We start from the raw sequence: 23,809 nt of genomic DNA, 5'->3' as shown, positions 1-23,809 counted from the left end.
GTTGACAAAAATTGAAATAGTTTTCAACTTCCAGATTAATACTGTTCCTAATGAATGAAAAACACGGTAAAGAATCCAAAGACAACTGATTGTTTTGGTGTTTGTTTCAACTGGAATTACAAAAACTCATCATTCAACATTTTACACGCCACTTACACGAAGCTCCATCTAACTATACACTGATAAGGAAGAACACTTTTTTCAAAACTTCAGTCTAAATTATACTGACCTGGAAGAACTGAATCTCGTGAGTAATGAAAATGGCCTTTGTGTGAGGATCGGAGAGTGTGTCAACGCCCATGACGCCAAACACACGCTTCCGTCTGTCCTTAAGTGGAATCACAATAAACGACCCCTCTCTTTCCTGAAACCATAAACATTCATTTACTCAATTGCAGGATACAAATTTGGAGCATTTGTGAGAGATAATTATAATTCCAACTCTCTTGTCTTGTTTCCTGAAACTCATCTATCTATATTTACTCTATTTGTTAATGGACCGATGGAATTGTTGGAACTGCCTTTATTTTCCTTAGTCATGAAAGAACTTTTCTTCGAGTTTGTTTGTTGTTTAATGCAATATTCCAGCTATATGATAAATAATCAAGTCTGTACCAGACAATCCAGTGATTGATGTCATGAACATTGATGCACGCAATTGGGATATGATGACATGCATCAACCAAGTCAGTTAGCCTGACCACCCTATCCCTTTAGTCGCCATTTATGACAAGCATAGTCGCCTCTTACGACAAGCATGGGTTGCTGAAGACCCATTCTATCCCAAATCTTCACTGGTCTCATGAGCAGTGATCCATGCAATTGGGATATGATAACATGCATCAACCAAGTCAGCGAATCTGACCACTCGATCCATTTAGTCGCCTCTTACGACAAGCATGGGTTACTGGGGATCTGTATTTTTACCCAGAATCCACACAGGTTCACAACATTGACATATGTAACTAATAAATGAACACAATGTTCATCAGACAAAAGATTAAAAAGGAACATTCGTTAAAGGCACACTCACGTCTCTGTGCCGATGGGTGTTCCAGAAGTGGATGTTCCCATGGTTGGCCACTCGGGGGACGTGGATCGGCTTGCCAGACTCAACCGCAGCAAAACTGGAAACAAACAACTCTCAGTCAACAACATGTTAGAATTGAGTGAAAACAACAAGTCTCTGTCAACAACAATATATTAGGATTGAGTGAAAACAACAACTGTCTGTAAACAACATATTAGGATTGAGTGAAAACAACAACTGTCTGTCAACAACATATTAGAATTGAGTGAAAACAACAACTGTCTGTCAACAACATATTAGAATTGAGTGAAAACAACAACTCTCTATCAACAACATATTAGAACTGAGTGAAAAAAACATCTCTCTGTCAACAACATATTAGAATTGAGTGAAATTAACATCTCTCTGTCAACAACATTTTAGAATTGAGTGAAATTAACATCTCTCTGTCAACAACATATTAGAATTGAGTGAAATTAACATCTCTGTCAACAACATATTAGAATTGAGTGAAAATAACAACTCTGTGTCAACAACATATTAGAATTGAGTGAAATTAACATCTCTCTGTCAACAACATATTAGAATTGAGTGAAAACAACAACTCTCTATCAACAACATATTAGAATTGAGTGAAATTAACATCTCTCTGTCAACAACATATTAGAATTGAGTGAAAATAACAACTCTGTGTCAACAACATATTAGAATTGAGTGAAATTAACATCTCTCTGTCAACAACATATTAGAATTGAGTGAAATTAACATCTCTCTGTCAACAACATATTAGAATTGAGTGAAAATAACAACTCTGTGTCAACAACATATTAGAATTGAGTGAAATTAACATCTCTCTGTCAACAACATATTAGAATTGAGTGAAATTAACATCTCTCTGTCAACAACATATTAGAATTGAGTGAAATTAACATCTCTCTGTCAACAACATATTAGAATTGAGTGAAAATAACAACTCTGTGTCAACAACATATTAGAATTGAGTGAAATTAACATCTCTCTGTCAACAACATATTAGAATTGAGTGAAATTAACATCTCTCTGTCAACAACATATTAGAATTGAGTGAAATTAACATCTCTCTGTCAACAACATATTAGAATTGAGTGAAAATAACAACTCTCTGACAACATCATATTAGAATTGAGTGAAATTAACATCTCTCTGTCAACAACATATTAGAATTGAGTGAAATTAACATCTCTCTGTCAACAACATATTAGAATTGAGTGAAAATAACAACTCTGTGTCAACAACATATTAGAATTGAGTGAAATTAACATCTCTCTGTCAACAACATATTAGAATTGAGTGAAATTAACATCTCTCTGTCAACAACATATTAGAATTGAGTGAAATTAACATCTCTCTGTCAACAACAACATATTAGAATTGAGTGAAAACAACAACTCTCTGTCAACAACATATTAGAATTGAGTGAAATTAACAGCTCTCTGTCAACAACATATTAGAATTGAGTGAAATTAACATATCTCTGTCAACAACATATTAGAATTGAGTGAAAATAACAACTCTGTGTCAACAACATATTAGAATTGAGTGAAATTAACATCTCTCTGTCAACAACATATTAGAATTGAGTGAAAATAACAACTCTGTGTCAACAACATATTAGAATTGAGTGAAATTAACATCTCTCTGTCAACAACATATTAGAATTGAGTGAAATTAACATCTCTCTGTCAACAACATATTAGAATTGAGTGAAATTAACATCTCTCTGTCAACAACAACATATTAGAATTGAGTGAAAACAACAACTCTCTGTCAACAACATATTAGAATTGAGTGAAATTAACAGCTCTCTGTCAACAACATATTAGAATTGAGTGAAATTAACAGCTCTCTGTCAACAACATATTAGAATTGAGTGAAAATAACAACTCTCTGTCAACAACATATCAGGACTAAGTGAAAAGTATACCCAGGTAGATTCTGGGGACTTCCAGAATCTACCCCGGGGTAGATTTTGGGAGCACCCAGAATCTACCCCCCTTTCCCAGAATCTAGCCCCGGGGGTATACTCTGGGAGTTCCCAGAATCTATTCTGGGTAGATTTTGGCACCTTACACCGGGTCTTCGGCGTGACGAGCGAACGCTTTATCCACTAGGCTACCCGACTGCCCCAAATAGATGATGAGGTAAGTTACAACTGGATGTATACCTGATTCCCTTCATGTCCTTGTGGAGGACCTTGGTGACGACATAGTCAGCGTCCTCTGGAGTCGAAGCGACATATCTCAGACACACATCCCCCCGTGCAGGGACCTGGACGTTACGTTCCAGCAGAGCGATGTTGGCGCTGATACGTTTGTTGTTCCCATGAGCCTCAGCATCCTGTGAAAACATAATAACAGTAACAATAAGTCCATTATCATGCGGCAGTTTCCATTCACCAAGTTAATACTCATGGCACTATATTACCCAGGTTCCCTTCCACAAAGCAATCTTAGCGCTAAGATGATTATACAATTATACAATTGTAGCTCTGTGATCGCTATTTTTGAACGGGGACCTGGCCCCACTTGCACAAAGCGATCTTAGCGCTAAGATGGTTATAACTCCTATACTTTAACATAGACATACACAATCGTAGCTCTATGATCGCTCTTTTGAATGGGGACCTGGGCCCACTTGCACAAAGCGATCTTAGCGCTAAGATGATCATAACTCCCATACTTTAACATAGACTTACACAATCGTAACTCTATGATCGCTTTTTTGAATGGGGACTAGGGTCCACTTGCACAAAGCGATCTTAGCGCTAAGATGGTTATAACTCTCATACTTTAACATAGACTTACACAATCGTAGCTCTATGATCGCTTTTTTGAATGGGGACCTTGTCTTTGAATCAAGTTACACTCAGCTCCCAGACTTACTTTCAAAATATCAGCCCCTGGAAAACTTAGTCATGAACGACTTTTGTAATTCCTACAGGAAAGTCCTGACAAAGCTGACCTTGAAGAGAGCTTGGAAGACAGCCCTATACACCGGCTCCAGACTGGCTCCCGACGTCTCAGCAGCCGTCACGACTTGCTGGAGCCACTTCTTCCTGGCATCACCTCGGACACGGTCTGCGTACGACCTCTACAACAGAAAGGCCATTACGAGATAAGACCCCTGTGTCTGAATACAGAGGTTTTTAAAAATAGATTCCATATGTGTAGGATAAAACAAACCTATGGGCTTTCATGAGATTTAAATTCGAGGGTTAAAATCTCATAAAAAATTGAGGGTTTTATCTTCCTAAAAAACTGAAATAAAAATCTGACACAAGTTCACGTTTCAACACACTTTTCATGAAACGAAGAAAACGGACTTAAAATATCTCTTACTGGTGTACATGCACTTGAAAAATGTAAGAGCATTGTGGTTTATCAGTGCCTCTGTAACCTAGTGGTACGCACACTAGGCTACAGATACCAAGGTTACGATCCACTGACATATATAAAGAATATTTCTCATTTGATTTTACATCATTTCCTTAAGTAGATTGTGTTCAAATGCAAATAAAATCTCTGGCGACTGACATTCTAAAGAATATCCCTGGAACAGTGAGTGAGCGAGTTGGGTTTAACGCCGCTTTTAACAGTATTCCAGTCATATCACGGCGTGTCAGCTTAATGTGGGAGGAAAGCCTGAAGTGATGCAGGTCTCAGACGTTTACCACTTCAGTGAAACCCACAAGCACGGGTATGGTGCTGACAAACCTAGAAACATAATCGGGGCGAACCGCGATTCGAACCCACAATCATAGGTTTCTGGCGTGCCCAAGGGACGCAACTCTGCACAGCGAATCGTGGCTCCTTAGTCGACTGTGCCACCCGCGCCCTCACCAGGAACAGAGGGTATTTCTACATAACATCCCTGGGCTGGTAGTACTTTCTATAAAATATCTCTGAGACAGTGGGATATTCTGGAGAAAGTCTCTACTGAGTGGTTATTCAATGAAATGAAAGCCCTTTAAAAACAATAGGATGCCATCACTAGAGGTTCTTTTCATTTCAAATCAAACATGATAGCAGCAACATTTTCATGGCAGCATAAGTGATTGGTGATGCAGCATTGGTGGGGTAATTTTTTATTTTTTAAATTCACATGCAGAACATTATACAAACATATATTTGTGTTGATGTGCAGCCACTCATCCCTCACCTCGATGCTGCTGGCAAGGAACTCTACGAGATAATCAAAGGAGTCTCCTGGAATCTCATCCACCACCAGGTCAATGAACGTCCGGAACTCCCTCTTGCTCAGCCTCTGGTCATGGTACTTGGACTTCTTGCTCAGCTGGTCTTTGGCTGAAAACAGGAAGGGGTGTTATGGGATGGGCTGTTGGAGTGGGGTCATGGGACCCATTGGGACAAGGGCAGCGGTAGAAACTAACATTTTTAGTCCATAAGTCTTTATGATAACATATACAAAACCCTTAAAAAGGCAAATTTCTTCTAGCTCTTAGGATACCTAACTATTGAGCTATTATGCAAGGAGTACAGGACTAGCGCCAATTTCTAACGCTTGATAAGGATAACTATCTGAATCAACCGCAATCCGAAGTATTTTTTACAAGAAGATCGCCATCTATGAACAACATAACTTTTCAGAGTACGCACAGTGCTGTGACAACATTCAAACTGATGGACGTCATGTGGAGCAGACATCAAGCAGTCTCCGACTTTAACCACAAGTCCAAAGCTGTAGTCAAATTCAGTTCGGTCAAGTAAGCTCAGCTGATAATACTCCACAATATAACCATAAATTCTAAAAAGGGATGCCAAGAATAAAGTTTGGACAAGTAGACTCCAAAATGTTCAGTACAGACTGCATCAAGAAGGTCAAAGATGTCACCATGCAACCTTTACTTTCAGCCCTTGGACCCTTTAAAATTATAAACGTGTCCCCAGGACTCGCGCAAGACAGATGGAGGAAAATCGGGGCTCACCTCTGCTGATGGCCTCAGCCTCCTGGCCATCCTTGTACTTCAGCATGACCATCTCCACCTCGTCCAGGTCCAGGTACCCGGAGCCGTCGTTGTCCCATCTCTCAAACAGGTTGTCCATCTGAACCCTGCGCTTAGATGAGAGGGCTTCCTTCCTCGCCTGATGAAAACAATTGTCACATCTTCAATGTTTTCAATGTTCATTAAAATCAAATATATCAAACTCTCCACAGGAGGTTGGATGAGGTCAATCTACTTGCATCAGTTGCATCAGGTCATTCTAGTTGCTTCAGGTCAATCTAGTTGAATGCCAATCAGATGTCAGCTTTATAAAAAGATTCAGCTTCATTTTTTTTCAAGCTAAGGACATTATGTTCTTTCCAAAAGATAACCAACACTGAACACAAAAATTTATTCGATTGTGCTCACTTTTGGACATAGATGCCATGGGGCTCAGAAAGGACACTATGTATAAAATATCCACAACAATAATTATTTCCCTTCGGAACTGCTCATTTATGTTCAATTTGCGACAGTTCATTTTTTCAAATATTTTTTTTATATATTTGAACATTATTTATTAGGGACTGGTCATTTATGGAAGGGAGGGTGGGGTCATGAAAACATGTTACATAAATGGGGTGTTGAGGGGTAGGGAGGGGTAGGGAGGGGTGTGGGGGTGTGTGAGGGTATGGGGTTGGAGAAAATGAGCGAGCTATGTACAACCTTTAAAAGTCTCTCCAGCTTCTCATCCTCCGTTTCCTCGTAGCCTTCCTTGATGTATCTGAGCAGCGTCTCAAACAGCGCTCGCTTCGGCCTGTCTCCGATGAATGTCTCGGTTAAATGGACAAACTGAGACACGTTCAAAGTGTGCTCGTCAAATGCTGACATTTGGGACTGGAGACTGGTGACGGTTCCAGCTGGAAGTAGATATTGACAACATGTATATTTCACCTCAATGGCAAGTTACAATGTTAAGTAATTTTGGAAAATGTTGATCAATGACAAACTGACGATCCTTTGATCTTTTTGGAAAAGTGATCTGTCACTGACCTAAATAGCAATCCATATCATTGGCTATGAGTGACATCAGTCAAATGACACCTTGAAGAGAGTGAGTGTTTGGTTTAATTAGGAGATAAACTGAATGCGTAGCATGAGGTTTCAAATGATTAATTTTGAGACTATCAATTCGGTCTAACATTAATCTAATTTTCAAACAGAGTACATTTGTCTCCATTCTCTCATGACTGATTTAAAATCGAACTCCTTCATTTCGGGTAATCCGGCATGGCACGAGAGGCGAATTGAACTCGTATGTGAAAGGGACGGTAGGTGTCTTTCGTTGTGTTTTCTTAACATTGTAACTTAAAAAATATATACGTCCAAAGAAGACAAACAACCACTTGTTCAATGCAACATTTTTCTATAACAGTTGGGTTCTATAAACCCTCCAAACACCACAGAAACAAGCTTTCTGTTTGGTGTGCCATAGTGCTGTACCCCCTGCCAACACTACATGGAATGGCCGGACCTACTTATTTTCTTGGAAGTAGTTGTTGACAGTTACGCAACAATTTGAAATTTGACATGCCAGTTAGTACATTTTGTGCATTTTACATTGACAAAGGAGGATACTTTACTGACCCTGCAGATTCGAAGAATTGTCCCGTTTTTGATCGGCCAACAAGTCAGTTGTATAAGTGCAAAGTGAAGCAGTCATAAAATCAGATGCATTTTTTCAATCCAAGTTGATTACCGTATTCGACGAAATAAGCGCCCAGCTCCAATAAGCGCCCACGGCGATATTTGTTAATATATTGGCAAGTGAACAATCCCAATTAGCACCCCTTCCAACTGATCAGTGTACACAAGACTTATTTATTCGCGTATGATACACACTCGTGTGTTATATGAACTCTGAATTATGGGCAATTTAATTCTGGAAAAATATATCTGTCGTACATAAACATTTCAGGTTGTCAGCTTAAACCACAAAATTTATCTTTCAACTCTGTTTTTTTCCACCAAAACAATATTCTAATAAGAGCCCCCTATTCCTAATTTTGAGAGCGCCCTGGGCGCTTATTACGTCGAATACGGTATGTCTAATTTTATTGCTAGTATTTCACGTAGTCATGGTAGAATGCTGCTTTGAACAGTATTCCAGTAATATCACGGTGTGTTAGTTTAATGTGGGAGGAAAGCCTGAAGTGATGCAGGTCTCAAACCTTTAGTACTTTGGTGAAACACACGAGCATGGTTATGGTGCTGACAAACGTAGAAACATAATTGTGACAAACGTAGAAACATAATTGGGGCAAATTGGTATTCGAACCCATGATCCTAGGTTTCTGGCATGGCCAAGGGAGACAACTCTACACAGCAAATTGCAGTGCCTTAGACTGGGCCACCCATTTCCCCTGGAAATATTTTAATTATGCGATGGCATGTGGGAGGTAAACCTACATCGTAGCAGGTACCCTATGTTTCAACTGAAACACAATCAGATCCTGGCATGGGACACAATTCTGCACAGCAAATTCGAGTCACCTCAGACCACTTGGTCTCAGTATTTTGTTTAATGCCGGACTCAGCAATATTCCAACTGTATGATGGCGGCCTGTAAATAAACGACTGGACCAGACCAGTGATTGATACAGGGTATATCACATCCAATCACTGAGCCTGACCGCCCAAACCATTAAGAAGCCTCTTATGACCAACACAGGTTGCTGCAGATCAATTCTAACAGGGTGTCCCTGGTATGATTGGTTGGTTGGTTGGTTTGTTGTTTAACGCCGCACTCAGCAATATTCCAGCTATATGACGGCGGACTGTAAATAATAGAGTCTGGACCAGACAATCCAGTAATTAATATCATGAGCATCGATCCACGCAATTGGGATCGATGACATGTATCAACCAAGTCAGCGAGCCTGACCACCCGATCGCGTCAGTCGCCTTTTAAGACAAGCATAGTCGCCTTTTATGGCAAGCATGGGTTGCTGAAGACCTATTCTACCCCGGAATCTTCACGGGTCTCGTCCCTGGTATGAAGTACAATCTGTATCATGACTTCACGATCATACTCTGTGTGTCAGAGTTACTCTACCTGTCTCGATCTCTCTGTCGAACTCCGTGCCCTCAGCGAAGGTGACACTGAGCCGACCAGTCTGGGTAGTTCCGGGTGGGTTCATATCATCATCGCTGGTCTTCAGGTCCAGCTTCAGGGATTTGTCATCCTCTTTGGGTTCTAGAAGAAATGAAAATGTTCTGTATTCAATGTACTTAGAACAAAGGCAGCGTTAGAAACTGGCACTAGTCCTATAGTCCTTGCCAAACTACCCAATAGTTAAGGTATCATAAGGACTTGTAGAAATTTGCCATTTTTAAGGGTTTTGCTATATGTTATCCTTGGAATGACTAGTGGTGAAAGGGTGTGTAGAAATGACTTTTCTGTATTTGAAGTATAAATTAGCGTATATTCATAATCAAGGGAGATAACTGGTCGTGCAGATAAATGTTAGTTTGTTTGTAGTTTAACGCGCACTCAGCAATATTCCAGCTATTCGACAGCTGTCTGCACATAATCCTGTCAGGACATGACATCATGAGCAAAAAATCCTTTGGGCACACAAGCAACCATAAGCTGTACTGAATATATTCAGTAAGATTATTGCTGACTTATTTCAGCTAAATAAAAGTTTTTGGTTCTCAGGCAAAGCCAAGTCAGTAAACTACTCACATGAAATATTTAATGCCTGTGAAAACGAAGAGCTACCATCTGACCAGTGCTTGACAGACCAATGGAATGACCAATCAGAAGGCAGCTTTCTCATGCTTTACGGCACTAATTTCAAATTGGCGACTACGCTTCAGAACATATTTTGACAAATTCTCGATTACAAATTTGAAACCTGAACAAAAAAACATTCTGGAATGGCTAATAGATGGTCTAGATTGTAAGGATTCAGTCGTTAAACCCGTAACTATCGGAATACCCCGTGTAAAAAGAAATTGCATGACTAGAAATCACATTCAGAGTGCACTTTCATAATCTGGTAAGCGACGCACTGATTGGTTGGATGAAAGGTCTTTCTGACGTGACCCCTAATGGGATGTCTTCAGATCTTTGTTTAGCAGTAGCAAGAACTAAAGTCTGATTTTAATGAGATTGGGGCTGATCCAGCAAGGGAGGGGTCCAAAATATAAAAATCTTCTCTCAGTCAATTTTACTGCCAACAACATACCCCATTTTGTTTTACAAAAGGTGGGGATCTGACGCCCCACATACATCACCCGACCACCCCCCACCCACCCCTCCCACGCCCTCCGTCCTCACCCCTAATGCAACCCCGACCTCCACCCCTGGATTCACCTACGTTAAGAAAAACAAACACAGGCTACCTACCTAAAACTTTTCAAGGTGATTGCCTGTGAAAAATTAAAATTTTGTAACCTCGTTATTTTACTTTAGTTCTTTTATTTTTACTTATATTTAAAAAATTATTGTATATAAAGATCCAAAACACTTACCAGCTTCGTCCTGTTCCTTCTCTGGTAGACCCTGTGTTGCCTGCTCTTTCTCTGACACTTCCTGTGTCTCTGCCTCAGTCTGTGTCTGACCTGCTGTCTCCGCATCTGTTGGATTCCCTGTCCCAGACGTCTGCTCTTCCGTCTGCTTCTCCGTGGCAGACGTGTTCTCCTCCCCTGACTCCTTTTGCGCCTCTTTTACTTCCTCCTTCTTTTCTTCTCCCTGTTCATCTTTTTCTTCATCAGCCTTTTCCTTCCCTTCTTCCTTCTGTTTATCACTTTCTGCCTTCTGTCCATCTTCTGCTTTTTCAGCTGCATCATCAGGTTTTGTTTCTTTAGCTTCCTTGTTTTCCTCTGTTCCTTCTTCTTCCTTCTTCTCCAGCTGTTCTTCCTGTTTCTCATCCTTCTGTTCCTCTGTTTCTTCCTTCTTTGCTTCTCCTTCGGTACCTTGCTGTGTTTCTTGGCTGTCATCGCCTTTCTCAGCTGATTCAGGTTTCTGGCTTTCCTCTGCAAAATATGATTATTTATTTATTTAAACGTTTAAATAACAACATTCCTAACAAATTTGTAGGTTGTCACATGTCTAACATCTGGCTATTTATTATCTTTCTGAACCTTAGCAATATGATAATTTTCATAGACGTAATCCAAGATAAATATCTTCCATCCTTGTAGTATTCATTTCATGATAACAAATGCTTCCTAGAGCGGAAGTAAAGAACCGCTCCCCAGTGCGGGGCATCTTGGGATTGTAATATGGCGGTTGACCATCAGTGTTTATCACAATAAACTTTATCTGGACCATCCCGAGTCTGTTCGACTTATTAGGAAGCAAACACTACAATCCTATTGCCAAAAGTCTGGCTATGATATATGCACATTTATGACAGCATTAGAAGGACATCTACTATAAGACAGAGAAATAATACGCTGCGATTGTTGCATGACTGTGGATGCACTGGTGTAAAGAGTGGTGCTAGACTGGTGTTGGACTGCTTTATGACTGGTTTAAGACAGCTGAAAAGAAGGTGGTTAGATTGCTGCGTGACGGCTGAAAAACTGCTGAAAGACTGTGGAGTGATGGCTTAAAAACTGTCGAAAGACAGTTAAAAGAAGGTTGAAAAACTGCTGAAAGACTGTTAAAAGGAGGTTGAAAAACTGCTGAAAGACAGTTAAAAGAAGGTTGAAAAACTGCTGAAAGACTGTTAAAAGAAGGTTGAAAAACTGCTGAAAGACTGTTAAAAGAAGGTTGAAAAACTGCTGAAAGACTGTTAAAAGAAGGTTGAAAAACTGCTGAAAGACAGTTAAAAGAAGGTTGAAAAACTGCTGAAAGACTGTTAAAAGAAGGTTGAAAAACTGCTGAAAGACTGTTAAATATGGCTGAAAAACTGCTGAAAGACTGTTAAAAGAAGGTTGAAAAACTGCTGAAAGACAGTTAAATATGGCTGAAAAACTGCTGAAAGACTGTTAAAAGAAGGTTGAAAAACTGCTGAAAGACTGTTAAAAGATGGCTGAAAAACTGCTGAAAGATAGTAAAAGACGGCTGAAAAACTGCTGAAAGACTGCTATAAGACAGCTAAGGGATTGCTGTTGTTGCAATATGCAGGCTTCACTCACCATCAACATAAGAACATACTTTGATAATGTAAATAACCTGTCAGGATATTTTACAGTTCTTACCGCCATCTTTCTGTTCCTGAGCTTCCCCCTGTCTGTCTTCTACCTTCTCTCCATCCCCTGCAGGCCTGGCTTCATCCTCCATCTCTTCTCTCTCCTCCGCATCATCCAGCACACCCAGGTCGTCATCGTCACTCAGAGAGTCCTCCGTCTCATCAACCTCCACCACTGGCCCTGCCACGTAACATCAACAACTTTACATCCGACATTGTATCAAATATTAGCTGACAATATATGAGGTAGAAATCAGACACCTGACAGGCTGTTGCTTTTTATTTAGGCTACCTAACAATTTTACCAATCAGGGCAAAGATATCACTGAGCACTGATTGGCTAGTTTATGCAAATTGTTCCATAGTTTCACTGTTTGTAAATGAGTGTGTATGGTTCTATGCCACTTTTAGCAATATTCCAGCAATATCCGGTGGGGGACACCAGAAATGGGCTTCACACATTGTACCAATGTCAGGAATCAAACCCGGATCTTCGGCGTGACTGCATACCCTGATGGGCCTGATCTACGACATCAAGAAGTTTCGCTCAGAAGTTTTTCACTGAGCAGCTACCCCATAAGTCAGGAAATATTTCACATTTTAGATTTGTTGTCTTTATCTTAAATAAGTAAAATAACAAATTTATTGATCTGGGCCTTTTTGCCCATTTTCCCTCCTCCATCCAGCCAATTGGATCCAAAGAATCTGCTATACAAGAAAGCAAATTGGTCGGGCTTTGTTTCTCGACACACATAAACTTACATCTCCTTGGGTTGCGGAGGCTGCGTCGGAGTTCATCATTTGCTGCATCCCAAAAACTTTCAAACAGATCCAGAATACGGTGCCGGTCAAGTATGCCAATCTAATGAGGAGGAAATACCAAACTTAATATTGTGAGAAAGAACAATATGGAATACAGGAATGTGATGATGACAATAACAAAATTGATCCTACTATATGCAGTCGAAAGATAGCATGAAGGGTTTTTTGTCATAAACTTGATTGTGAATGTTAGAGATTAACGGATTCATAGATTCAAATACTATGAATTACATTATATCATGAATTAGAAAGCGCACTTTCCAATATATAACTGCTGAAATGAATTTAGACCATGATAGATCTAAATTATTACCCTGGTCAATGAATCAGTGTGCACTCGATTTCCATTCTCAGCTCCTTGGGGAGTATACAACTGAAGCAGCCTGTCAGGCAGTTAACAGTTACATTACCATCTCATCCTACCGGGTACCCATTCAATGCTGTGTGAACAGAGGCACAGGAGCAACCCTTAGAACCCCACGACCCCTTAATTTGGAACATGGTCATGCAACAGAGTATAATTTGTTTCCAAGGGTGGGTGGTCACAAACAACTACCTTGTTCAGCCAAGGTTCTGAACACTTCAATCGACAAGAATACAATTTCTTTGTTTGTTATTTAACACCGCACTCAGCAATATTCCAGCTATACGACGGCGGTCTGTAAAAAAACGAGTCTGGACCAGACAATCCAGTGATTGACATCATGAGCATCGATCCACACAATTGGAATACAATGACATGCATCAACCAAGTTAGCGAGCCTGACCACCCGATCCCATTAGTTGCCTTTTATGACAAGCATAGTCACCTTTTACTGCAAGCATGGGTTGCTGAAGATCTATTCTACCCCGGATCTTAATCTTATCACTGATAATTATCACTGATCCTGATGCTGCTACTCCAAGTACTGAGATGCTTGTTGCCATGTACCCACTTAAAACTTAATATTCCAGTCACATTACACCATCGCCGTGAAGATCCGGGGTAGAATAGGACTTCAGCAACCCATGCTTGCCGTAAGGGGCGACTATGCTTGTCGTAAAAGGCGACTAACGGGATCGGGTGGTCAGGCTTGCTGACTTGGTTGATGCATGTCATCGTATCCCAATTGCGTGGATTGATGTTCATGATGTAAATCACTGGATTGTCTGGTCCAGACTCGATTATTTACACACCACCGTCATATAGCTGGAATATTGCTGAGTGCGGCGTAAAACAACAAACAAAACTAAACACAATACACCAAAATGACAAATGAAAGATGTATTTTCACATCACCCTAAAAAATGTCATTTGTTACAAAAGCTAATATAGAATTTAAGGTGCCATTATATTTTTATCCCACCCCCAACCATGTTTTTGATAAAAAAAATTCTATAAACCATTTAACGAAACAAAGAAGCCATGACCATGACTGTTTTGATGCGATTGCATCTCACTCATCAGTTCATTTGACTATCCTTTCACATGGCATCCTTACAAAGTTAGGATTGTAACCCATGATCAGCAGATTCTGGCACAGCTAGGGGAGGCAACTCTGTGTTCCCTGTTGTTGACTAATGAGAACAGTGTACTATTGCACAATGTTTACAAAACTTCATGGATATTGTATTTCAAGGCATTGATTCACTATTTAATAAAAGTTTGGATTTTGTTATATTTGGTTCTGAGGGTAGGTGTAAGAAATGGGGTTTAACGTTGTGTTTCAGATTATTGCAGTGCGTTTGCATGCAGTGTGTGCGGTGCATGCAAGCATGCAGCCTTCTGAGATACCATCCTACAGTCTAAATATGGAACCACCTCCGAGGTCTAGTGGAAGAGCGTCCGCCCGGAGAGTGGAAGGTCCGGGGTTTGATCCCCGTCCGCATCATACCAAAAGATGTTAAAAGATGGTAATTGTTGTTACCCTGTCTGGTGCTCGGCATTAAGGGGCTTAAACAAGAACAGGTCGGCTCGGAGTCAGTATAATGTGTCTGAGTGGGGTATTCATGTTAAACTGCGGCATGGTATCTCAATGAGCTAGCACTATAAATCGGCATCAGTCCGGACTAGTACAAGCAGCCACACAAACACACACAAGTACATGCACGTCGCTATATTAGTGCAATAATCTTGGAAGCGATGTTAAACCCAATTTCACCTCAACTCTAAATATGGATATGGATATCCCACAAAGATCAGTATACTGACTCCGAGGCGATCAATCCTTGTTCATACCCTAAGCGTCAAACAGGGTAACAATAAATACCATCTTTTAATGCTTTTGGTGTGAGGCAGCCAGGGGATCGAACCACAGGCCCTTCTCTCTCTGAGCAGAAATTTCTGTCCACTCCACCACAGCGGGGGTATCATGAAAAGAGTGCCTTAAGACACAATGACAAATCCAAATCACTAAACTAACCCCACTATGATCACAGGCCAGGAAGAGATTTGTCAGAATAATCCGCCGACCTTCTCTCTGTGTTGCTAGGTGATGTGCCCGTGCACACTTGGACATGTGGATCATAAATTGATCAAATATTTCCGTTGGCAGGGGATCAATATATGTTGACAAATACTGAAACAGAATATAAAAAACACTGAATACATGCACCTGATTACGATCATGAACCAAATATAGAACTTCAAACAAATTAGTTTTTAGGTAACTAGTATCAAGCTATATAAACATGATGTCGGGAAACAAACAATTTACAGCAAAATTATTATCTAAGGCTAAAATTGATAGTCTATGTTGTCAGGCACCGCCCGCATTATCATAAAGGTTGCAGCATGTTTTGTTATTATTATACAAAAATAACCAATAAATCCTTAAATATTCCAAATCCAACAGTGCATCAGTATTCCAGAATTTTACTCATCAAGGAATACATTATGTAGGGAGGTCCTTTTCCAGGTTGATTGTACCATGGACCCTAAATATTAAGTGTCCATGATTGTACACGACTGTTTATTTGGTTACACAACTGTTCATTTGGTTTCATACTATTTTGAACAACCAAAAACAAAATATAAAAACAAAACACCAACGGCCCCACTATGTTTTCAAAAGCCATTGCCTGAGAACCAATTTATATATTTTTTTAAGCCTAACATTAAATATCGCCACATGATCAAAGGGAGGTAATAATGTAAAAAAAAACCTATAAATTGTCTCCCCTTGTCTTTACCAGCTCCCCAAGTAGCCATTTCATTATTTAATGTGATGTAACTGATTGTCAAGATCAAACCATAATATTAGCAACTTATCAAAGAGTAATGGTCATATATGCTTATTTCAGTTTTATAGAAATTATTAATAATTATTATTTCAACCTGATGAAATTCCTTCATGTTGAGCATGCGTCCGCTTTCATCAGTGGGCTCAATGGCAGCCCCAAACCTGGCAGCCTCTTTCAGGTCATCAGGGAAAAGTTCTACCATTTCAGCAAAAGACCTGATAGTGTTTTGAATCTGAAAAATAGAATAAAGCTCAATGAACCAATTGGAAAAGAGGGGAGGCTTACCACAGGGCCACGGATAGCCATACTATACTGACTGTACTGATTACATTAAAAAAAACTCTTTTTTTAATGTAATCAGTACAGTCAGTATAGTATGGCTATCCGTGGCCCTGTGAGGCTTACTATAAATCATGGACAACATTTTTCATGGATCAGATATTAAAACATTTACAAACTACGCAGACTATTTGGGATCATTTGTAATGCACAAATGAAATCAAACCTTTATGAACTTTTTTTGTTTCTTCCCAACCAGTTGTGTTAAAAGGCTGAAAGGTATGCCTTTCTTTTGTCATAAAATTCTTTCATTCATCTTCTTTTTTTCACATGATCAACACATCACCCTAAAAAAACAGGTCCCCACACGCCCTTGCTAAAACATTTAACCAAGGCATCAAAATAAAGGGGCTTATAAGGCAAGATAAATAAATATGCCTTTTTCTCATGACTTTTTTCAAAACTAAGGATTCAGTTTTATTAATTTATTTCTTTTGTGGGTAAACATATATTTGATTCTCATACACAAAGACATCTCTTTCAACCATGCCACAGGGTCTCAAAGTATGAAGAGACAGGCAAGACCACAGCTAAGTTTCCTTGCAAATCTGACAATCATGATTGGCAAAATTAGGAATTTAGAAAACCAAATTGAGTTGAAAAAGCTGTTTCTAAACTATGCTAATATTTCAAAATATTATGGTCAGGGTCATAAGAGTGAGTGAGTTGGGTTGAACTTCGCTTTTAACAGTATTCCAGTTATATCACAGCATGTCAGCTTAATGTGGGAGGAAAGCCCGAAGTGATGCAGGTCTCAGACATTTACCACTTCAGTGAAACTCAAGAGCACGGGTATGGTGCTGACAAACCTAGAAAGATAATCTGGGCGAACCAGGATTAGAACCCACAATCATAGGTTTCTGGCGTGCCCAAGGAACGCAACTCTGCATAGTGAATTGTGGCGCCGTGGACGACTTGGCCACCTGGCCCACCAGGGTGATAAGAAACAAGTAAGGTATTTTTACCAAGCCTAACAGGTCCTTCATTACTGCCTGCCTGTCACCTACCAGCGCCAACTCTACTTTGCCATTAGAGCTGAGCATCCATTCAGTGAACTGTTTCAGGAGACAGTCTTCTCTCCTCTGTTTCTCCTGAAGCCGTCGCATCTCCTTCAGTTCTCTTTCAGTCCGCTTTCGCTTGGCCTCAGCCTTGATACGAGCTAATCTGTAAACGATAAAACAAATGCTAAAATAATATTTGACTACCACAAATCTCAGGCCTCAAAGTTTAAATTTTTATCAACTTGTCATTTGGCTACAAGCGTTTTTTTCCAGGTAGCCAGTGTTAAAATCATGAAGTCAAGCCAATAGTGTAGGTAGCCAAAAGCATTTGAAATTATCTTTCATCATATAACTTTTATAATATGTACAAGTCATAGCACTAGTCTTGGAATTGTATATACCGTAAGTGGAAACTGTACTTGATTTTTGTTATTTGTCACTCAAACAAGGATGCATTTTAGGTTACTAGAATATGTAGGTATATCATTGCTTATCCAATGAGCATTGTCAACTGAATTAAAATACTAATTACATTAATATTTATGTACTTTGGTTCATTGTCGACTTTAGTTGGAATTATTTGCAAGTACAATTATTAGCAGACATGTTTTCCGCTGTTATTTATTTTTGTGTCTACATACGTGTAGCAATCGAATTTAGTTGCCACCAGATATTTTTCAAGGTAGTCTCTGAAGTAGACAAATTAAAATTTAGATCGCATTAGCGTTTTAGTCGCAACTTTGAGGCCTGACAATTCAGTTTCTTGTTTCATGACTGTAGGCAGGAGAGAAAATATATTTAAAAAATGTTAACTTGATTATTTTGAGGTCAATTTCTCTAAAACAACTCTTGAAGTAAATACTGGAAAAAAATTCAAACAAAAAGTGGTTTAAAAAAGTCTTATTTTCATTCAAACATCTGAGGAAGCTCATCTGAAACTGTTACATCTATTCACTGATTAAAAATAGTTGATAAGATGCTAGTTTTTGTCAAGAGAAAAAAAAGAGGGCTACTAAGTTCTTGCAAGAAGAGATACACATATTTCTGTTTCACTTCCATGCTCTCTTGGACTCAGAAGAACGTTTTATCAGTTGTGCTTTTATCTCAAATAAGTGGGTGTTTCAATCATCGATTGTCAACATATAATCTTTGTTATGATAAATACCCTTTTCCCATAAACTATCACAGCTGTCAAGTGACGTTCTCCATCTCTTGTATCATCAACTTAGCACAGAATTTCTCTTGTTCATGAGTGTAATTGATGGACGTTATTTTAAGCATTGGGTCATTAAAATCAGGCTCCAAATGAAGCTATGGAAGCGATTGGGTCCAGGGTATTACAATAACAGTATGGAGTGAGTGAGTGAGCTGGGTTTAACGCCGCTTTTAACAGTATACCAGTTATATAGCGGCGTGTCAGTTTAATGTGGGAGGAAAGCCCAAAGTGATGCAGATCTTGGACGTTTACCACTTCGGTGAAACCCACAAGCACATGTATGGTGCTGACAAACCTTATATATAATCGGGGTGAACCGGGATTCGAACCCACAATCATAGGTTTCTGGCGTGCCCAAGGGACGCAACTCCGCAAGCGGATCGCGGCGCCTTAGATGACTGGGCCACCCATGCCCCCCATAACAGAATGGAATAACACTACACTTGATAATTGAGTATAGGTGGCTCCAATACAGAAAACAGTTTCAGTAAAATAATTCACAGCTCACATATTCATGCAACAGTTCTCCCTGAGATTATATAACCAAACCTAATGTGAAAATTTCAATTTTCAAACGTAAACAAACATGTTTAAAAATAATTGTTTAAAAGCTTTAATACAAATTCCATCCCAAAAGAGTCCTTCAATGGATACACATAGACATTAAAATATGAAGCTTTATTAAATATTGTTTGTGATCTTAGTACAGAAAAAGAGTAAAAAGGAGGACAATAGTATTAAGGGTTGTAACCATGAACTTGATATTCAAAAAACATTTCTTCTTTCATTAGTTTTTTTCTTTTCTCCTTACCAAAATACTTTTAAAGGAGACCTGTTCTTATTTCAACTTTCATATCAACCATCAACCATCAACCATATGTTTTGAAAAAGAAATCCATAGTGCAAGTAATAAAAAAAAGATGTAATTTATTTGTAAGTTATCGGGTCCTTATATTGAACTTTACCTGTTATCTTCCAAGTGGAACAGCTGTTTACGTAATTCCTCTGCCACTTCACGCAAACCACGGACATACGGCGAGGCCTCTGCGAAGTTGCTGTACTTTGGATTGTTCCTCAACAGGTACTGAGCTAGGAAGTTCAGAGGGTTGAAATTGGGATCCATTAATGCCACCTCTGACAACCCTCGCTTATCTGCCTCACACAGTAACTTCTCTACGCCCAGAATCAAAGTCGGAAAAACCTTGTCAACTAAATAAGCTCTCACTTCTACTGTGGCCTCGTTGTTTTGGAGCCATTCTTTGGCCAAAAGTTCTGTTGGTATTTTCCTTGCCAATTTTCTGGCATCTTCTTTGGCTGCTTGTAAATGTTCTTTTTTCTCGTTTCTTATCCCCACCAAACGTTTCATCATACTTTGTTCGTGTAGTCGTTTCCATCTTCTAACAGCACTGCGGACAATAGGTTTCATATAATCTGGAGTGGATGGTGTTTTCCTTGCACTTCCGGCACTTATAACTCTGACTGATCCTGCAGAACTTCTCTTGGATAACTGACCTGATGATACCCTGACCTCTGCCCTTGACCCAGATGAAGGTGTCCTTGGCTCAGACAGGGTCACTCTTCCTGCACTTCCTGCACTCCCAACACTCCCTACTGGAGCGGGACTACACGCTACTTCAGCCATCTTGACAGAGGCAAACTCTTATGTTGTGTTATATCTGGAATAAAAATAAACTACTTTTGAAAAAATGTCACTGGAATCTTCATAAGTAACATCACAAATAAGATCAGCAAGCTTACTTTAAAAGTTTCCCCTAAACAAAAACAGTTCTTGTTTTGCCAGGGCAGAAAATATTTCGCACTTCATGTCCTTTTGTTCAGAGCGGTGTTTTTTATTTAATTTCAAATATTTTTTTACCAATTTTTAGTGTATTTAACAAGTCTGAGAAATGTATGCATCAGGAATCTTTCATCAGTTGTTGTTAACTTACTCACTTACCCACATGTACCGTATTCGACGTAATAAGCGCCCAGGGCACTCTCAAAATTAGAAATAGGGCTCTCTTATGAGAATATAATTTTGGTGAGAAAACAAAACAGAGTTGAAAGATTGTAAATTTTGATGTTTATGCGGACAGCCTGAAATGATACAAAATAAAAGTTGGTGCGTATTATACACAATGGATATATTTTCCAGAATTTAATTGCCCATAATTAAGGGTGCATATAACGTATGCGTATTAGAAGGCCGTGCAATGTACTACGAGCGTAGTGGCTTTCATAGTAACAAATCCATATAAGGAACGTCACATGATCAGACACGTGACGTCTTTCATCATATATGTTCAGTCCACAAACAACACGAAGTTGACACCACAAGAATACAGCTTTACATTTTATCGTAAATATCTCGGCCCCCTTTGGGGCAGAGGTGTAGACCATACTTTTCACGTCCTGCTCATTTTTGGGGTCCTTTTTTGCACAAAAATGCCTCCAAATGGATTTCGGCATGCTAGCCCGTGTGCGCTTATTTATAAGCGCAGCTGCCCTTGGCAGCATCTGTACGGAAACACCCGAAGTGGGGACCCAAATACTGCAGTTGACCCTATATAGAAATATTGAAACATTGTGTCACGTCTAACATTGACTTCTGCAATAGATGGAGAACACTACCATATTGAAAGTTGAGATGGACCATACCCCACAAGGATTTTATAATCAAAACATAAAATATGAAACACATATGAGAAAAATACAAAAGAACAGCAATGTCCAGTGAATAGATTAGTATCAGCCTTGCAGCGACAAGGGCAATATTGTTATGTGAATTTCGTCTCCAACCGTTTACAGTCTAAATAGATGTATTTCTGGACTAAATGATCCTGTTTTCTAAATTATGTTGTTGACATTGACAACACTCAAAAAGTTTGCATTTTAGTTTGTCTTTACTTATTGATCAGCTCAGTAGCATTCAAAACTTAAAAGCCAAAAGCCATACAAAACCCCTTTCATCGCAGCATCACTGCATATACTTACAAGTATTATGTACACATTTCGCCCGCTATCCATTTGTGAGCCACTGACACAGAGCACCGACCGCCATGTTTGTTGTCAACACGTTGCTAAGAGGAAGTAGTCTTCTACGCATGTGTGGAAATGGAACCGGAAAGCACTTGCGGAAGTGGGGTCAGAGTCTGCGCGGAATTACTTCCTTACTCGAAAGGAGTGTGACTTGGTACGAATACTGTTGTGTCACATTTCTTAAACAAATGTGGAAGACACAAATACTTTTGAACTGTCGTATTTAATTGAATAAAGCCACCAATGGCTTTGGTGACAGTTCAACGATCTCCGAGCCCTAGCACCGATCCAGATTCGGTAAGTTCCATTTGCGATCTGTATGGGAGAACTGTCATCCAGATTCATTCAGTGCATTGTCAAACTTTCACACCTTCGGCTAGATTGTTTTTGTTTGCTTGTCAGTAAACACGTGGTAAATAATTACTGTTAACCGCCCTGGTGATGACATGCATGTCTCCAAAAGTAAATCTGCCACTTTGTTTTATTTAGCAAAGCCGCAATGTTTGTAAACAGAGGGCAGCTTATCAAATAGATCGACAGTCATTCTGATTAATACACATCGAACTCAAGGTATTGAATAGAACATAATAGTGATGGTAGATACCAGATTCAACATTTTGAATCACAGTACCTTTGTTAATTTTATGAATTGCTCTCTGCTATGAAAACCTTGTATCTAAACTTGTTCAGTTTCTCCAACAAAATATTGATCTGTAAATAATGTACAAATTGTTTGGCCAAAGGCGGTGTAGCTAGAGGGGGGATATTTGCCCCTCTTCCACAAAAAAATATGTTGAACTGTCGGTACTGTATCGATACAAATTGATTAATATTTATTCCTAATCAATGTTTATATTGATTATGTTTGTTATTTATTATGGTGAACATGAACAATGAGAAGAAAGAAAATTCCAATTTTGACATGTTAAGGCTGACAATGGTCTAACTTTCCAATATCTGTATCTAGGTGATGTTATCTATTTTATTCTGAGTCAGGATGCCCCTCGTTGATAGTGCTGTCAACTCCAGGACAGTCACTCCTTATCAGTGTCAATTACTGGTCATGTTCTGTGTTTTTGCTTCCATGCAGAAGAAAGTTTGATGAATATGTAAATGAATTACAACTTCAAAAGTCAAAGTTATATATATTCTTAATGGCATGTTTAATGCGGTGTAAATTTATATATTTAACGTTGTTACTTTTCAAACCAAATATGTACTTTTCCCATAAAGTTCATTTATATTGATTATGTCTATATGTTGTGTTCTGTACTGACTATTTGGGAACAAATAAGATGCAAGAATATTTTTAGTTGATGATCTTAATCTCTATACAACTCTCATTAAACCACAACTCTCCTACCAGTAACCAGTGCTAGGCTGGCGTTCTGAGTGGCAGTGTGTTAGGATGAGCTGCAGAGATGTTACTGACAACAGTCGTAAGGGGAGAAAGATAAACCATTTTCCGCAACCTTTCATGGTCTGGCTTTAATGGATCGGTCTTGTTAATTTTAAGCATTAAATTGCCGATTTGCATTGTTAATTTTAATACACAAATAGAATAATAAATCTTATTGTTAATTGACATATATATATATATATATATATATATATATATATATATATATATATATATATATATATATTATGATACTAAAATTTTCAATCAACCTGCTAACAAATGGATTGTGTTATACCTACTTGTACAAACAATCAATCACTAACAATCAATAACAAAACATTCAATCAACACGCCAAACCTACCAATATGTAAAAACACTCAATTACCATATTCGACGTAAGAAGCACCCTGGGCACTCTCTAAAATAGAAATAGGGGGCTAAAGAGTTGAAAGGTTGCATATTTTGTAGTTTATGCTGACAGCCTGAAATGATACAAAAGAATTACGAATAAATAAGTCTTGTGTACATTGATCAATCGAAAGGGGTGCTA

The 23,809-nt window shown here is 39.0% G+C and overlaps 2 protein-coding genes across 3 annotated transcripts in view; one reads left to right on the top strand and one right to left on the bottom strand.

Annotated features, from left to right (window-relative positions):
- Positions 1-21,892, bottom strand: part of LOC139456224 (EF-hand calcium-binding domain-containing protein 5-like) — a 29,387-nt gene extending 7,495 nt beyond the window's left edge. The window contains exons 1-16 of the mRNA XM_071237813.1: positions 21,812-21,892; positions 19,783-20,493; positions 17,608-17,764; positions 16,356-16,493; positions 15,442-15,597; positions 12,980-13,079; positions 12,228-12,398; positions 10,551-11,054; positions 9,127-9,267; positions 6,738-6,931; positions 6,015-6,171; positions 5,228-5,373; positions 4,031-4,159; positions 3,234-3,406; positions 1,034-1,127; positions 230-364 (exon numbers count right to left, since the gene is read on the bottom strand). Of these exons, the coding sequence (XP_071093914.1) occupies positions 230-364; positions 1,034-1,127; positions 3,234-3,406; positions 4,031-4,159; positions 5,228-5,373; positions 6,015-6,171; positions 6,738-6,931; positions 9,127-9,267; positions 10,551-11,054; positions 12,228-12,398; positions 12,980-13,079; positions 15,442-15,597; positions 16,356-16,493; positions 17,608-17,764; positions 19,783-20,459 (3,072 nt within the window). The 5' untranslated portion in view covers positions 20,460-20,493; positions 21,812-21,892. The remainder of the gene's footprint in view (positions 1-229; positions 365-1,033; positions 1,128-3,233; positions 3,407-4,030; positions 4,160-5,227; positions 5,374-6,014; positions 6,172-6,737; positions 6,932-9,126; positions 9,268-10,550; positions 11,055-12,227; positions 12,399-12,979; positions 13,080-15,441; positions 15,598-16,355; positions 16,494-17,607; positions 17,765-19,782; positions 20,494-21,811) is intronic.
- A 96-nt stretch (positions 21,893-21,988) lies between these two features.
- LOC139456223 (uncharacterized) overlaps positions 21,989-23,809 on the top strand; it is an 83,809-nt gene continuing 81,988 nt past the window's right edge. For both annotated transcript variants that reach the window (XM_071237810.1, XM_071237807.1), the window contains exon 1: positions 21,989-22,153. In XM_071237810.1, coding sequence (XP_071093911.1) covers positions 22,100-22,153 — 54 coding nt within the window. In that variant the 5' untranslated portion in view covers positions 21,989-22,099. The remainder of the gene's footprint in view (positions 22,154-23,809) is intronic.

This window comes from Haliotis cracherodii, unplaced genomic scaffold (assembly GCF_022045235.1).
Source record: "Haliotis cracherodii isolate W230 unplaced genomic scaffold, xgHalCrac1.p SCAF_11, whole genome shotgun sequence".
In the NCBI taxonomy this organism is placed as follows: Eukaryota; Metazoa; Mollusca; class Gastropoda; order Lepetellida; family Haliotidae; genus Haliotis; species Haliotis cracherodii.
Note: the sequence above shows the minus strand (reverse complement) of the source record. Positions and strands in the feature narration are given on the sequence as shown.